This window comes from Ctenocephalides felis, unplaced genomic scaffold (genome assembly GCF_003426905.1).
Source record: "Ctenocephalides felis isolate EL2017-DRISC unplaced genomic scaffold, ASM342690v1 CF-g0.4_SCAFFOLD_03571, whole genome shotgun sequence".
NCBI lineage: Eukaryota > Metazoa > Arthropoda > Insecta > Siphonaptera > Pulicidae > Ctenocephalides > Ctenocephalides felis.
Window position 1 is genome coordinate 48,593,366 of NW_020539725.1, and position 15,316 is coordinate 48,608,681.

The 15,316-nt window shown below is 28.9% G+C and overlaps 3 protein-coding genes across 3 annotated transcripts in view; 2 read left to right on the plus strand and 1 right to left on the minus strand.

The window, feature by feature from the left end:
• Window positions 1–6,960, plus strand: part of LOC113384875 (vascular endothelial growth factor receptor kdr-like) — a gene marked incomplete in the record, with an annotated part of 110,647 nt that extends 103,687 nt beyond the window's left edge. The window contains 5 exon segments of the mRNA XM_026622642.1: window positions 42–164; window positions 270–481; window positions 555–660; window positions 1,659–1,815; window positions 6,503–6,960. Coding sequence (XP_026478427.1) covers window positions 42–164; window positions 270–481; window positions 555–660; window positions 1,659–1,815; window positions 6,503–6,846 — 942 coding nt within the window.
• Window positions 6,961–8,805: 1,845 nt separating this feature from the next.
• On the minus strand, window positions 8,806–9,972 carry LOC113384881 (prefoldin subunit 1). Its single transcript, XM_026622651.1, has 4 exons — window positions 9,854–9,972; window positions 9,622–9,764; window positions 9,434–9,542; window positions 8,806–9,363 (listed from the first exon to the last, which is right to left on the minus strand). Exons 1-4 carry the CDS (start codon window positions 9,884–9,886, stop codon window positions 9,271–9,273), a joined length of 378 nt encoding a protein of 125 aa, XP_026478436.1. The 5' UTR covers window positions 9,887–9,972; the 3' UTR covers window positions 8,806–9,270.
• Window positions 9,973–10,321: 349 nt separating this feature from the next.
• Window positions 10,322–10,945, plus strand: LOC113384880 (probable 28S ribosomal protein S25, mitochondrial). The gene has a single exon (XM_026622650.1). It carries the CDS (start codon window positions 10,426–10,428, stop codon window positions 10,927–10,929), a length of 504 nt encoding a protein of 167 aa, XP_026478435.1. The 5' UTR covers window positions 10,322–10,425; the 3' UTR covers window positions 10,930–10,945.
• Window positions 10,946–15,316: the final 4,371 nt, after the last annotated feature.

Below are 15,316 nucleotides of genomic sequence, written 5' to 3' on the forward strand. Positions count from 1 at the left end.
AAATCAATACTCTAATTTGACATTTGATGTATTATTTTTAGGTTTTGCATGGAGATTTAGCGGCTCGTAATATTTTGTTATCCGAAGATAATATAGTCAAAATCTGTGACTTTGGCCTCGCGCGAAGCATGTATAAAGATGATAATTATCAAAAGAAAGGAGAAGTATGTAATAATTTTTTAGGCATATTTTGACATATTGATCATCGTCTTCTAGTGCTATTTTTGTGTTTGTTCCTGTATGGTAAAAATATTTTTTATTAATTGTAGGGTCCATTGCCGGTAAAATGGATGGCAATAGAATCAATAAGGGATCGGGTCTTTAGCACACAGTCTGATATTTGGTCGTTTGGAGTTACTATGTGGGAATTGTTCTCTTTAGCTCTTACACCGTATCCTGGAATGGAAGCCAATGAAAAATTATACTTGCGGCTTATTGAAGGATATCGTATGGAGCGGCCACAATTTGCAAATGAAGAAATGTAAGTACTTTTATAGTATATATTTACACGTATATGAGAAATCTAAATCGAATAATGCTTGTCTTTGCTACAGTTACCAAACAATGCTGGATTGTTGGAATGCAACACCAACAAGTAGACCTAGTTTTACGGATTTAACAGCAAGGCTTGGAACTATGCTTGAAGATACCGTCAGAATTGTAAGTAATTTAATAATAAGAACAGCATTAATCATATTTAATTTATCAAATATTTTAGTCATTTAACTAGTGTGAAATTTTCAAAAAACCGAATTTTCAATTTTTCCATATTTCGATAGGTTATACCTTTAAAAATAACATACCAAAATTGTATATCGCTATCTTAAATAATTTTTGAGTCACAGCCATTTAAAGAGTATATATAGTATATAGTATAACGATCATTTAATCTTTAAACGCGTTTTTCTCGGCATTTCCGAACATCATTTTCCGAATTTGCTGCAGCGATTACTTAAAAACAAATGATCCGATCACTATCAAATTCTTTTACATGTTCTATATATAGTTCTCCGTAAAATGAACTATTGATTTTTTGATCGGATCAAAAATCGAATTTTGGCAGTCTAAAAACGACCAAAATTTTGGGTAAAATTCAACTTTTTTTAAAAAAACGCCGTCATTTTGTCAATTTTTGATTTTTTTGTTTATCGTAGTTTATTTTACAGACAGTATTATCTAGTTTAACGAGATTTTTTTTTTTAAATTTCATCCACGTAGGAGGCCGGAATCACTGCAGCAGTGATGGGCCTTTTTCGTCGCGCCGTTGGAGATCGACGATAACTTAAAAAATATTCAATTTTTTTCTTCAAAAATTTCACTATGTATTCTTAAAACATGTATAAATATATTCCTAAAATTTTGAAATCATTGATAGAGTAGTTTTTTTAATATAAATTCCCAAAAATCACCTTTTTTTAGGCGGTTACACTATTTGTTCCCCTTAAAAGTTTCTTTGATTTATAAAGTTCTAGTAAAAGATAAATAATAATAATTTGGCTAAATATAACAATTAATTAATATTAAAGTTTCAAAAATAAGCAAGAAAATATGTGGTATTTTTTACTGATTTCTTTCGCGCAGTTTGTGAATATTCAAAATTTGCAGGATTACAGTTTTCTGACAATTCTAATGCCGTTGACCATTATTATATTTTTCAGCATTACGTGGACCTGAACGAGCCGTTTTTGACTATGAATAACGCTGAACTTGAGACAGGAGGGGACTACTTGGCCATGATGTCCTCTCCTGATATCACGCAATTACAATCTCCAGCAGCTACCAGCCTGAATTACATCAATGACCCACAAATTGGCGGTAAGTGCTCTAAACTCGAGAAATATAGCAATGTCTTTGATAACTTTTAGTAATAATATAAACGGTTTTGCGAGTATTATACGTCGTGAATGATTTACATTATTAGTTTTGTCTTCCGGTTTTTGAAACACGTGTTTGTGATTATTAGTTTGTTTCTGCTGCAGTTATTACTAAAGTTTGTTATTTGCTAATTGAACTATTGTTTCTCCAAAAAAGCAATATGAAATCAATTGCCATTGGCAATCTCAGAACATTATTTCACTGTATTAAAAAGTTTGTAAAATGAAAAATAGTAGACATTTCAATAACTTTCAATTATTTTTTACTTTACTTACTTTTCATAAATATGCTTCGTATCATCATACGCTTTTCTTTGCTGCTGGTTTATTTCTTGGTTCTTGTTTCTTCTTTATATCTTTGCTTTTTTGTGCATTTTGTCTGTTTTTGGCATCTTGTTTCTGCTTCATTGCTGTGTGGTATTTGTACCATCCACCTGATCTATCTAACGCCGGATGAATTGTTGGGGTTATACCAATAAAATCGGTTTCAGCAAAACTTTCTGGAAAATGAGCATCTTCTTCACTGAAAAATTCTGGAGCATGATTGAAAACGTGTTCATGATCAAAACTGTATAATTCATTTTGATTAAGTTCAATTTCATTTTCTTCTAATGCATGATCATGTAATGCATGATCACATGGTGTATGATCATGTAATGTATGATCGTGCAATGTATGGTCATGTAATGCATGATCGCTTAATGCATGATCATGTAATGTATGGTCATGTAATGCATGATTGTTTAATGCATGATCATGTATTGTATGATCTTCAAGTTGAAGTTTATGTTCATCATGAACCAAATTATTGTGATCATGCTGCAATGCAAATTGATCTTGGAGAAAATTGGTCGCAAAGTGAGTATCGTGCGGGTCGTCTTGGAATGCATGCAGATGTGGTCCATGGCTATATTCAGAAAGCAATGATATTATTATATCTAATTAAAACTGTTAATGTATTACACACGCCAAAATAATGCAGAATGTGCAATTTATATATTTCTATTATAAAAGTGAAAAAACTAGGTGATACTTAATTATAAATTGCGACTTTTTATCTAATGATTTTATTATTTATTAGTGGGTCTCCTAATTAAAACGATTAGCACAATCGAAACGATACTTAAGTATTTTTTTTTATTTTTAAAAAGTTTGAAATTATTTGAAATGACTTACTTATAATAAGGAGTGTGATCATGCGGCGTCGGGTTGCTGTGAAATAATCCCACCAGTTTAAAAGCACCCAGTGCTTTTACAATTAATATGACGATGGCTGCGATTGTCCCTACGGCAAGTACCACATGCAGTTTAATCGTCAAAAATGTATTTAGCTTTTGCAAACTTGTAAACACTGCAACGAAAACAACAATTAGTATTATATATTACAATAAGTAAATAAGTAATAATAAATAAATAATCCAAGTTGGCTAACGCGCGGACCAATACGGATGGGGTCGTGCGTTCGACGACCCCCTGCTCTGGCAATCTGACATCGGTAGCGCGATGTCCATTTTTACTTGAAAATATAGATCAAAATATGTTCCTAATTGAAAATTAGCCTATTACGGGCACCGCGGCGTGAAAAAGAAGTGGGAAAAATTTTCACACTACTTCTTCCCTGAATCGAGTTTGAGTTTAACTCAGCTCACGGGCCTGCCTTAGGGCAGTACTATCAATTCTTATTATTATTGAAATAAGTGATTAAAATTAGTTCTTTTTATAATCTGAAATATATTAAATTGATTACTTTGAGAGGGATTTGTTTTTAAAAGAGGGGTTCCAAAAGTTGATTAATCGTAAAAATTTTAAATTCATAGTTCAGCAAAAAAGTTTAGTTTTTGGAAAATTGGGGTAATTGTGTTAATTATTTTTTACTGTGGTCCTAGAAATGCTATTCATGGTTGCGGTTTCAAAGTTTAAATGAATAAAATTAAGCACAATATCCGAGAAAAGATAATAATTTCAGGTTCTCTAGATTGCACTTAAAAGCTCACAATTTCCAAACAACGTGAGATTTTTTTTCTGATTTTTTTTAGAATAGTTAGGTTTATACTCTCTCCCCGTTTCGGCTTGACGTTAAGTTCTAGGATACCCTGATATTTATATATAATAATATAGTAATAAAAAACCAGAAAGTTATTTATTGTCAAGGTTTTGGATGTTAATTTATGTATGTCTCATTATTAGGACATCTGTCAAGAACATGATCTTGTTTTAAACAAAATGAATATAGTAAAAAATGTAAATCAATGCATTATACTAGAAATATGAAAATTATAAATGAATAAATTATACAAAGAAATATTAAGATGAAAACTAGCTATTTTCGACTTTCATCATATTTCGTGAAGGATTTTTATTTGTATTTATTCTAACTCATTTGATAGTATCATTTATTATTATATTATAATATTATTTGCATGATTTGTAATCTGACAAAAATTAATATCTCACCTATGTCTTGTTTCTTTTTCTTTTGATGTCTATAATCATCATCTTCTGTGTCGTCCGAGTATCCTAGTAATCCGAAAGATAAAGTTTCAACTATAAGTACGGTCACAAATAATAAAATTAACAGGTATTTTGCCATTGTTGCAATTAAGGTTCAAAGCAATCACTTCTCAATACAAAATTTCTAACATTAATAAATATTTTCCACTTTATAATTAATTAAGCTATCTAAGAATATGCACAACAAATATTAAGGTCTATATCATTATATATTCACTTTTAACAACAATATTTTGTCTATAATAGCACGTGATTTTAACACGTCAGTATCCAACTACATCAATTTTACTAAAGTTGAAATCATTTAGTAAAGTTTATTTATATATGAATTCACTTTTCATTTTATTTTCTATAAATGTTAATGAGTAATAATCAACATATAAAAATAAAAGTAAAAATAATTTCACTCTGCTTGAAAGTTATATCAGTGGTTATTGATGTATATCCGAATATACAAACAATTTATTGTTATATAGATTTAGAATTTATATATCATAATTATCATAATTACTTACTTTTCACAAAAATTGTAGATAGTATCAATTAGCTTCATCGATCCGCATCGAAGTGTTTATATATAAATAATATATATATATATATATATATATATATATATATATATATATATATATATGTGTGTGTGTGTATAGTTGTAGGTGTAGGTAAATATTCGTATTTATATGTACGAATATTTAACTTAATATTTTTCATATGATACGTACCCGGGAATTAAATGTCTTGAATTGTGCCCACATGGCGTGCAATCACGATTTTTACTTTATTTTGTTTTGCATTAATTTTTTTTATTAAATCTATTGTATCAATTTCAATGTCGCTTTCTTTTACTTTCAAGGTGTTATTTTTTATGCTTCGCGACATTGTATACATATATTTTTTATATATATTGGGTTGTTCGGAAAGTAACTTCGTTTTTAATAATTTCGGCACGTAATTTTCGTACAATAAACAATTACTTTAATAAATTATGTATTGGCACTTTTGATCGAACATGTTTTGTCATATTTCTGGTATTACCATAATTCCGAAATCATAAATTTGTTGGTCGTTATTGGCAAAAAACTGATCAAAGGGCTTTTTGACAGGCTGATTTGAGGTAAAAGTTTTACTGCCTAAAAATTTGTTTAGTGGCCGGAAACAATACTAGTCTGATGATGGCAGGTCTGGAGAATATGATGAATATGTCATTGGGTCCTATTCAAGCTACAAAACCTTTTGGCGATTGACCAAACTTATGTGAGGTCTTGCGTCGTCTTGATGTAAGACTATACCTTGCTTGTGGGCTAATTCTGACCTTTTCTATTGAAGTATATCATTTAGTTCATCCACCTGATAACATAAGGCATCCGAATTAACTGTTATGTTATCTTGGAGAAGCTTCTTTAAAATCTTACCAAACATACTGCATCACGTTTTTCTGGTAAATTTCAGCTTCGCACCGGTTTTTAGCAGGTTCTTCTTTTTTATTGCATGGGCAATTGCGTGTATTGTATTCTTTATATCCCATTTGAAATTCCTAGTGACAATTCGCGTCAAAACCTGGTAATTTTCAGAGGAGAATCGCGGACGGACATTGCGACGACACAGGTTTCTTTCTATGAGAACCATACATTGAGTTTCGAGGAAAATGAACTATTAAATTTGATAAATTTTAACTCAATGGAATCTCATGTATTGTTATTCGTCGGTTTGCATCAAATAATGCCTTTCTTGCGCCTTTATCATCTTCAACCGTTCTTCTCGGACTTGGTGCATCTTGGACATCAAAATACCAAGAATGAAATTTAGCAAACCAGTTTTGGCACTGTCGTACTATCAACACGTCATTTCAGTACACATCGATCAATTTCATTTTGACCTAAACAGTTTTCATAACTTTTCTATAGCAAAAGAGTAAAATATGTCGAAAATGCTGCTTAATTCTTTCCGCATTGATTAGAATTTTTTACACACGAGCTTTAAAGTATAAGTTTTCATATCATATATTAATTATAGGGCTTATATGTGATGTTAGGTTCAAAAAAATATTGTTAAATTCTGATGGCAAAAAAACGAAGAACTTTCCGAACAACCTTATACAATACTTTACTTCATTGCAGGCGTGGATGGCGGCAATAATTATTTATGTATGAGCCCAACACAAACGAAGGAAGGACGAAATGATGGTACTAATTTTCAGTTTCCATTAGCAAGTAGCATTGAAAATTCTAATCAGCTTCGAGGAGAAATGACACCAATGTTACTTAACACTTCAAGTTCTGATGTGGAACCCAGTAGTCCGGCATTGAGCAGGGTAAAAAATGATATTTCCAATTCCGTCGAAAATCCTACTTACCATAATTTTTTTGATAAGGCATGGGCAGCAAATAGTTTTGCGCCAACTTCTACTTATATTAATATAACGCCTAGCAAGAACACGGTTGAAAATTCTAGTAGAATTTAAAATTGTTCATAATGATGGTACTTTAGTATCTTTTAGAAGCTTGAGCTTCGATATTTGAACATAAGTTTGAGATTAGGAGGCAGCATTTTAATGTAATAAATGCAGTACTTATTCACCGGAATATCACATCATTCAGACATTTCAGTGCCATGTATTAATTTTAGTTACTTTAGCATTATTGTTCGAAAGTGATAAGATATAAGCATTTCCTACTTTCTTCTTAAGCTTCCAATTCGTTTTTAGTTAAATCAAAAAACTTTTTCATAGCTGTTATGAGATGTCGTTAATGTTATCAAATTTGGAGAATTTGCTGTCTAAATAATTAAGCATTTTCTCTTTTAGATTTTAATTTTTAATTAAATTATTATATTTGTCATTCATGAATTATCTCAATCATAAGAAATAAGAGTTTTTTAGCAGTATGTATTTATATACAGTTAATCTGGTTAGGCTTTTTAAGTACACATATCGTGACTACAATCGTATTCTGCGTATTTCGAGAAGCATATTTTGAGAATCTAATTCTTAACTATTTATTTCGAAATTGATTCCGCTTGATTCAGATCAATAAATATTCTGTAATTCGGTCTCTGCTCAAAATTATACGAGTTGTTCGAAAACTGATTTGAAAATTATCAGATTCATATGAATCACGTGTCTAATTAAAATAATGTAATTGGTTATTTGATGAAAAATATGCATTTAATTAAAATACGCACACGTTTATCGTATTAGTATGGAAAGAAAGCCAAGAGAGAATGTTGGCGCGCCAGTAATTTTGACCATGAATTTATAGTTGAAAAATATTGAAAATTTGAAATTTAAGTCAAGTGCTCTGTTTTTCCGTTCATAAATTTTATATCTAATTATTCGGAGTGTGATACCAAAAAATTTAAAATTCTAAAATAAATATTAAATAAAAATTGTAGAATAAATATTTCTATTGTTATTTATCTTTAATTTTATAAAAGGACCATATATAACATTTTAATCATTTCAAATATTTATCCTTCTCTAATTGTAAGTTATAGCAATTATTTATTAAACACTTAAAATGTTCTCGAAACTTTTAAGAATCAGAAAAGGATTAGATATTACAATATCAAATCAGTATCCAAATTCTTCAGAAAAAGTTTTTCAGGTAAAGACGTCATATTCATCAATCATTATGTGCAATAATTTCAATAAATACAATTCATTAAATATTTAGTAATAGTGAAAGACAAACTCATTGATTTACTTGTGTATCATAGGACAACCATGAATCATAAAAATGAAAAAAGTTAGAAAAGGTCAATTAGCGTCCCAGTGTCTCAATTAATTCAGCAACAAAATAAAAATAATTACAATCAATATGTTCAAAGAATTTTTACTTATCTTTTAGTCATTCTTGTATGAAATATACTTAAACAGAAATATTTTTCATTCAAATTAAGAAGTATTTGTAAATTATAAATGTGTGTGCAAATGAAATGAGTACTTCAACATATTATAAGTCTATTTAAATTATTTTCATACACTTTGCACTGACTAGTACAGAGCTTTTTATCAGATTTTTCATAATCGCTTGTTGGTTGTTGAGGTAACTATTAAATTCAGTTGCCTTGTTTGAGATTACTATAACGAATCTAAGCTCATGTCCTATTTTATAATAAAAAAAACATTTGATATTATTTTATATCTTATTTATAGTTCTAAGAAATTGTGAAAGAATCAAAACAAACTATAAAAAGTGCTTGAACTATTTATTATATTTAAAGGTACAAACAATATTATATTAAAAAGTGTAGCATTATTTAGTTTCTTCTATATGATCAATTATATGATTATTAAAAATATGTTATATTATTACAGAAAATTTTAACAAATTTAAATTTATCGCTGTTATTTGTTAATTAATTGTACTTATTATCAATCAATATAGCATATTTTTAAAATCTGTAAAATAGATTAATAAAAGTATTTTTCAATAAATACTGCTTCTCATTCTTAACTATTTTTATGGTGCCTGGAAAATATTATAACATGTAGTTTTACATACAGGTATAATATTTAACTAAAATTATTCCATCATAAATTTAATATGCATGCAATGTGTGCTTATGTTAGTCGAAAACTTAAAATTTGGTAATAAAATTTCCAATTTTGTAAAATGAACACATGTTTCTCATACCATATCTTACCAGCGCAACTTGTTCTGTGACAAATTGAACTAAAGCTATGAGGTCATAGCTAAATTCTTAAGACACAAAACTGTGCCACAGTTAACTGGTTAACGATGTTTTGAGAACATAACCATTTCCAGAAAAATATTCTTATACATATCACCAAAATTTTTTTTAAAAACAAGCAATCATATTTATAATCCATTATCAATTTACTAAAACAAAAAATTCAACAGAGAAATACAGAATTTGCTATGTTTTATGACTTGTCTTGTTCTTTTCTATTTTGAACCATTTCTCGTAAATTATTTTCACTATCTTTCAAATTTTTCTCCAAGTATATTTTGGTGTTCTGTAAAAATGCATTGAAAGTGAACATTAAATGCTATTTTAAATGTAATATTAACAGCCTATTTACATACCACTAAGGTTTCAATTTTATCCGCTGCACTTTTCTGCTTCATTTGTAGATTCTTCTTCACATTATCAATATCATTTAATAAGAACATTCGACCAATAGATTCATATGTTCTGTAATCAAGATTTAGTATAATTTGTTATTCAGTTGTATAAATGATTATATAAATTTTATAAGTATTTATATACATACTTCGTTCCAGGAGCTAACGAAGATATTTCTCGTTCAGTGATTTCTGAATGTTGTTTACTCTTTTTCAAATTCTCTATTTGTATATCAGCAATTCTTAACTTTTGTGAAGTTTCAATCATTTTTTCTTGAAGTTCAGTAAAAGCCTTAAAATATTATTTAAAGGTTATGTTAAACATTTGTTGTAATATAATACAAAAAAAACCTGTAGAAAAGTATGAACATTCACATGTACCTTTTTTAGTTCCAAATCAATAGTTTTTGCCATTTTTATTTATAATTTCTACAATGAAAGGAATTATGAAAAATGAGATTGATAATTGATGATAAATCGCAAAGGCAGAGAAACAATCTGTATTATAGAGTGCCAAGTATTACTAATGGACATCGGCACACGAGCGCCGCGCGTGTTAAGTTTCTGCAGTTTGGGTACGGACGATTTTCATTTTAATATATTATATAATTATTATGTCATAGATAAGATATGTATTATATAATATATCATATAATTAATAATTATAATCATGATAATGAAAATATTATATTGACTAGATGTGAATTTATTGATTTAACGGCAAAATGTTAACCGTTAAATGAATCGCTGTTTTTTTTATCGAGGTTCAAAACCAAGAAATATCTATATCCCATCCAAATCTGTACTCTATGGTTGTATGTCATTAGTAATTTGGACATACATATATAACCAATTGTTTCAACATTTTTAAACTAATTCTCAGTTATAACTATTTCAATGTGATAAAAAAAACTAAGTAGAACGTAAAAAAGTTTTTATATTACGGCATCGCAATGCCTTTCATGAAAGGAAAATTTGCGGTTCGCAGAACCCTTAAATATTTGGAATCTGGTAAATTGCTACTTAAAGATCGCATTAAAATCTTCTCTATCAATTATAATACATTTGGCGAACATCACCAAGGAGCAAGAGACTTTGTTTACTGGTATCTGCCTCAAATTCAGTACAAAAATCCTGAAGTACAAGTCATAACCTTTAAAAATCTTACACCCACACCGTTTGTAAAATGTTATTTCGAGGAAGGAAATCAATTGTTAATTGATATTGACAGCAAAACAAAAGAAGAAGTTCATGATCATCTCTTAAAAGTAGTAGGAAAGTCGGAAGCACTACAACTGGTAGAAAAAAAATTAAAGGAAAAAATTGATAATGTCGCTAACTTTGGTTTTGGTTGTGATCGACATTGTATTTGTGAAATTCCTGGGCAATTGTCTTGTCCTGGTATAGTACCACTTCCTTTACATATGAGAGGAAAAACGAGAATGTTAAATAATTGATAAAAGTTTATATAATATGATAAGTGATTTAGTAGTAATAAAATATGTGAAATAATTTTGTTATTGTTATTCGTAGTTAGAAAATATTTAAACTTTTATGATGAGAAGTAGTTAAAAAGTTACTAATACATTTTTTTGATAACATTAACGATTACCATTTGAACATTTGAACAAATCAAAATTAAACAAATAATGTGTATTGCACATATCTATTTAATTATTGATAATCAATCAATATTGTAACTGGATTCCTTTTATATGGATATGCAAAAGCGATAGGTAATTTATTAGGTAAAACCAGTTTATGTATTATTATATCATAACACAAGATTTTAAGTTAAACACTCTTACATAAAATGATTTATATGTGAATTAAAAATTTTTGTTTGTTTCTCAAATGATATTTTTCTGTATAAATAATTTTATTATTTAACTGATCTATCCATCTCTATTATAGTTTTTTTAAAATAATTTTACTAAATATTGGGTTTATGAAAAATACTAATTTTAGGCTAATATTGCAAGAAACTGATATAAATTATACAAAGGTGAACTTCAAATTTTGACTTAGATCATAAAATGATCAATAACACAGGCCAACAAAGAAAATGGTGCAAACGATTTTAATGCTGTTTTTAGTATATTTGGGGCGCTAATTTCAAAAATACGTTGGTTTTTTCTATGAGCTTTAGTTTTCAAGATATGATGATATATATGATATATAAGGAATGAAAGTACAAAATAGTAATACTATTCAGAATATTATTTTAATGAGATATGCCTACTCGTACATACAAACTTACAAGACCCATTCGGCCTTAGTTGGGACATTAGTTGACACTGTGAAAAGTTCTTTTCCGTCACGACCTACAATGGACCCGGTTTCGGCAACTTCTTTCTCAAAAATGTATCTCAAAAACTAGAGCTGATACAAAAAATGGTTATAATACTATAAGAATCAGCTCTAACATTTGATGCACCAAATAAAAAAAAAATTGTAGGCCTGTGTTTATATAATTTATAACTTGCAGTAAAATACTGCTTAGAATGAAATACTGCTCATGGATAATAATCGAGCTTAAATAAAATTACATATATATTTTTTAAATAGATATTCATCCATCAGATAATAAAAATAAAAAGAATGATGAATTTGGCCTCATAAAAATAAATTTAAATGATCACCATACGTTTCAAATCGCAATTTCGTTCTTCAGTGGTCAAAATATACAAATTATTACAAAACACAAAAATTATATAAAAAAAAATAAGAATAATGAATTTAAAATGAATTTTCCAATTAAACGATACTTAGTTTTGTCAGAAAATTTCGTGTCACGGCCGTAAAAATCGATAAGAATTATATTATTATTTCTATGATAGGAGTTCCAGATATTGGGTGTGGATGAACGTTATCTTTATTGATGCATCATGAATGGTTTGTGGTTGAATGGCCATAGGTAGAAGAGACGCTTTATATGACGTAAATCTGAAGTAATTAAAAAAAGATAAGATTAAAAATTGATTTTGATCATTTTTGGCATACTTATTACGTACGATCGTGATATAAAACATTTTTTTATTTATTGAAATGATTTTATATCTCCCCCATAAATGATAACGAAAACTAATATAAGCATATCATGATGCATGGAATACTGATGATGATAGATACAATAATTTTCTGAAAAGATGTAAGAAAAAACCTTGGTGATAGTTATCAACAAGGGCAAGTTTCAACATCACTAATATGTTTGAATGAAGGTAGTTTTTACTGGTATCTGTAATCTAAATATTAGTATAATCATATAAGACTAATATTAATCAAAAAAATTTTTTTTTAATTATTGAAATTAATAATTTATTCTAAAACTATTCGAATAATTCATTAGCGAAAATGAGTACCATGGGTATGCATACACATTGCTTATAATTTCAAAAATGATCAACAAAGAAGTCATTCTATATTTTCTACAAACATTACTTTGGAACAACTTTTGGATATTTAATATAGATTTGACTAAGAATTTTCTATAAAAATTTAAAAAAAAATATATTTAAAAGTATACTATGAATTTATAAATTACAAAAATAGAACCTTCACACAATTAATAATGACTTAAATATTACATCATTTATTTACCGTAAATTGCATACAATTATCAGAAAGGAAACGCCTCGGCTCATCATAAGTGCACGCTACCATATAATGTTTTATATTGAAGTATTAAAAAAATTTAAAGTTACAGTTTTATCATATATTTTTTTCTAAATACGGTATGGCGATTATTATACCAAGGCATTCCTGAATTTTCAAAAACGACTACAAAAAATGATATTTATTTATTGTGTAATATTACACTTGTAGAATGACAAAAAATCTTTCACGACGCCAATACTGCAAAAAAAAATTATTTAAGCTCGCTTTGAGTAATTTGAATATTATTGTAATTCTATTATATATTTGTTCACAAATTCATATCAAACAAATTGCATAACATACACAACATATCAATTGATTACCGCAGGTAGGTTTTCTGCCAGAATACAGAACCGTGGTGGATTGTTTTTGAATTAAAATTAAGGGTTAAATTTACATCACCTGTTAAGTAGTTACATAAATTTTTATATTTTGCAATTTCTTGCGGCTAACGCTGTTTTTGTTTAGATACCTTTTTCCTCTCTATACAGATTTCACCCCACTTTTCGTTCCTGGTCTTCTTGATGACAGTCAAAAAGGGTCTTATATTGAAGACAATCTTTTTTGTGAATATCTGTTGATATTAGGTATTCACTCTTAAAATTATATTATAAGCCCGCCGTCAAATTTGATGTCTTTACCGTTCAGCCGGACGGCAACGTTTATCAGGCATCAGTTTTGTGTTTAAAATGTTTCAATATTTTTCATTAACATTATATTTGAGAGCATTTCATTAAGACTAATTTTATATTTTACTGTCGATCCTACAAAATATAAAAAAAAATCTGGTGACGGTCCTCGGCGTCGACGCCGGTCATATGTAAGGAGACTATCGGTCCCCACAGAACGACGCCGGCCATGGGAAAAGTTGACTGTCCTGTCCTAAGGACCGACGCCGAGCTTAACATGCTAATTTTTCCAAAAATTTAAAATTTTATCACAAATCGTCAAAGTCCCAGCAGATAATTTCAAGTTAAAAAATTAATTAATTAGGGTACAATTCTTCAACTACTACTGATCCATCTGCAAGTAACGCGCCGTCGTAGGTTCAGTGACATTGAAGAAAAGCAAATCAGTCGCGAAATACCATACAGGATCTAGAGCACGTAAAAAAGCCAAATGTGACAATATACTCATTGATTCGCTAACTATAATTCCATCAGCACCCATTTGAGGGGAGTATATCTACTATCACTTAATAATTCAACTTTTCTTCATATCAATCCATAGGCGACTACTAGAACTTTGACGATTTGTGATAAAGTTTAAAATTTTTGGAAAAATTAACACATTGAGCTCGGCGTCGGTCCTTAGGGACAGTCAACTTTTCCCATGGCCGGCGTCGTTCTCTAGGGACCAATGGTCTCCTAACCATATGAGGACCGTAGCTTCATTTTTTTTATATTTTGTGTGATCGACAGTAAAATATAAAATTAGTCTTAATGAAATGCTCTCAAATATAATATTAATGAAATTTATTGAAACATTATAAACAAAAAAGTGATGCATTATAAACGTTGCCGACCGTTCTTCACAAACAACTGGCTGAACGAAAAGGACATTAAATTATGCGCCGGGCTCAACTTTATTGAATATTTAAAAAATTAACAAAAAATGTTTTGTAGATTCAAAAAAATAGTTCTTTTGTTCAAGTAATTAAAAAGTTTCAATATAATTTGAATTTCAATAATTTCAATATAATTTTGCTTAAGATTCAATTCCGTGCACCACCAGTCCGGAGAGCAAATAGTTGGTTGTTTTGTTGTTGATTTTTTTCTATAAGTATATTGCTGGTAAAAATCAATATTTATTTGAATCGAATTAATAAATTTGAATGTTGTTGCTTATTAAAAGTAATTATGTTATTAACTTCCCGTAGGTAAATAGTAATCGCAAAAAATCGAAAACGATTTTTTTTATATATCTTTACGTTTAAGAGGTTTCTGAACATTTTGACATACCTTAGATAAAATGTGTTTATGTGTGTGTGTGCGGATACAAATTTTCGTCGACGATTTCGGGAGCACGGATCAAATGATTTGAATAATTTAAAAAACATTCGATTCGTATTGATAAGAAGACGTGCTGATTACACGCTAGACAGGTCTAGCGATTCCGAAGATACTGGGCAAAAAGTTTCAAAAACGGTACCTCAGTTTTTAAAGAACAGAGCGTTCGATTTTAATG

Coding starts and splice junctions, on each gene's coding strand:
- LOC113384881 (XM_026622651.1), bottom strand. CDS start 9,886: ATGGCAAAAACTATTGATTTGGAACTAAAAAAG. Junction 9,765..9,853: donor TTGATTTGGAACTAAAAAAG/GTACATGTGAAT, acceptor TAATATTTTAAG/GCTTTTACTGAACTTCAAGA. Junction 9,543..9,621: donor TCGTTAGCTCCTGGAACGAA/GTATGTATATAA, acceptor TCTTGATTACAG/AACATATGAATCTATTGGTC.
- LOC113384880 (XM_026622650.1), top strand. CDS start 10,426: ATGCCTTTCATGAAAGGAAAATTTGCGGTTCGCAGAACCCTTAAATAT.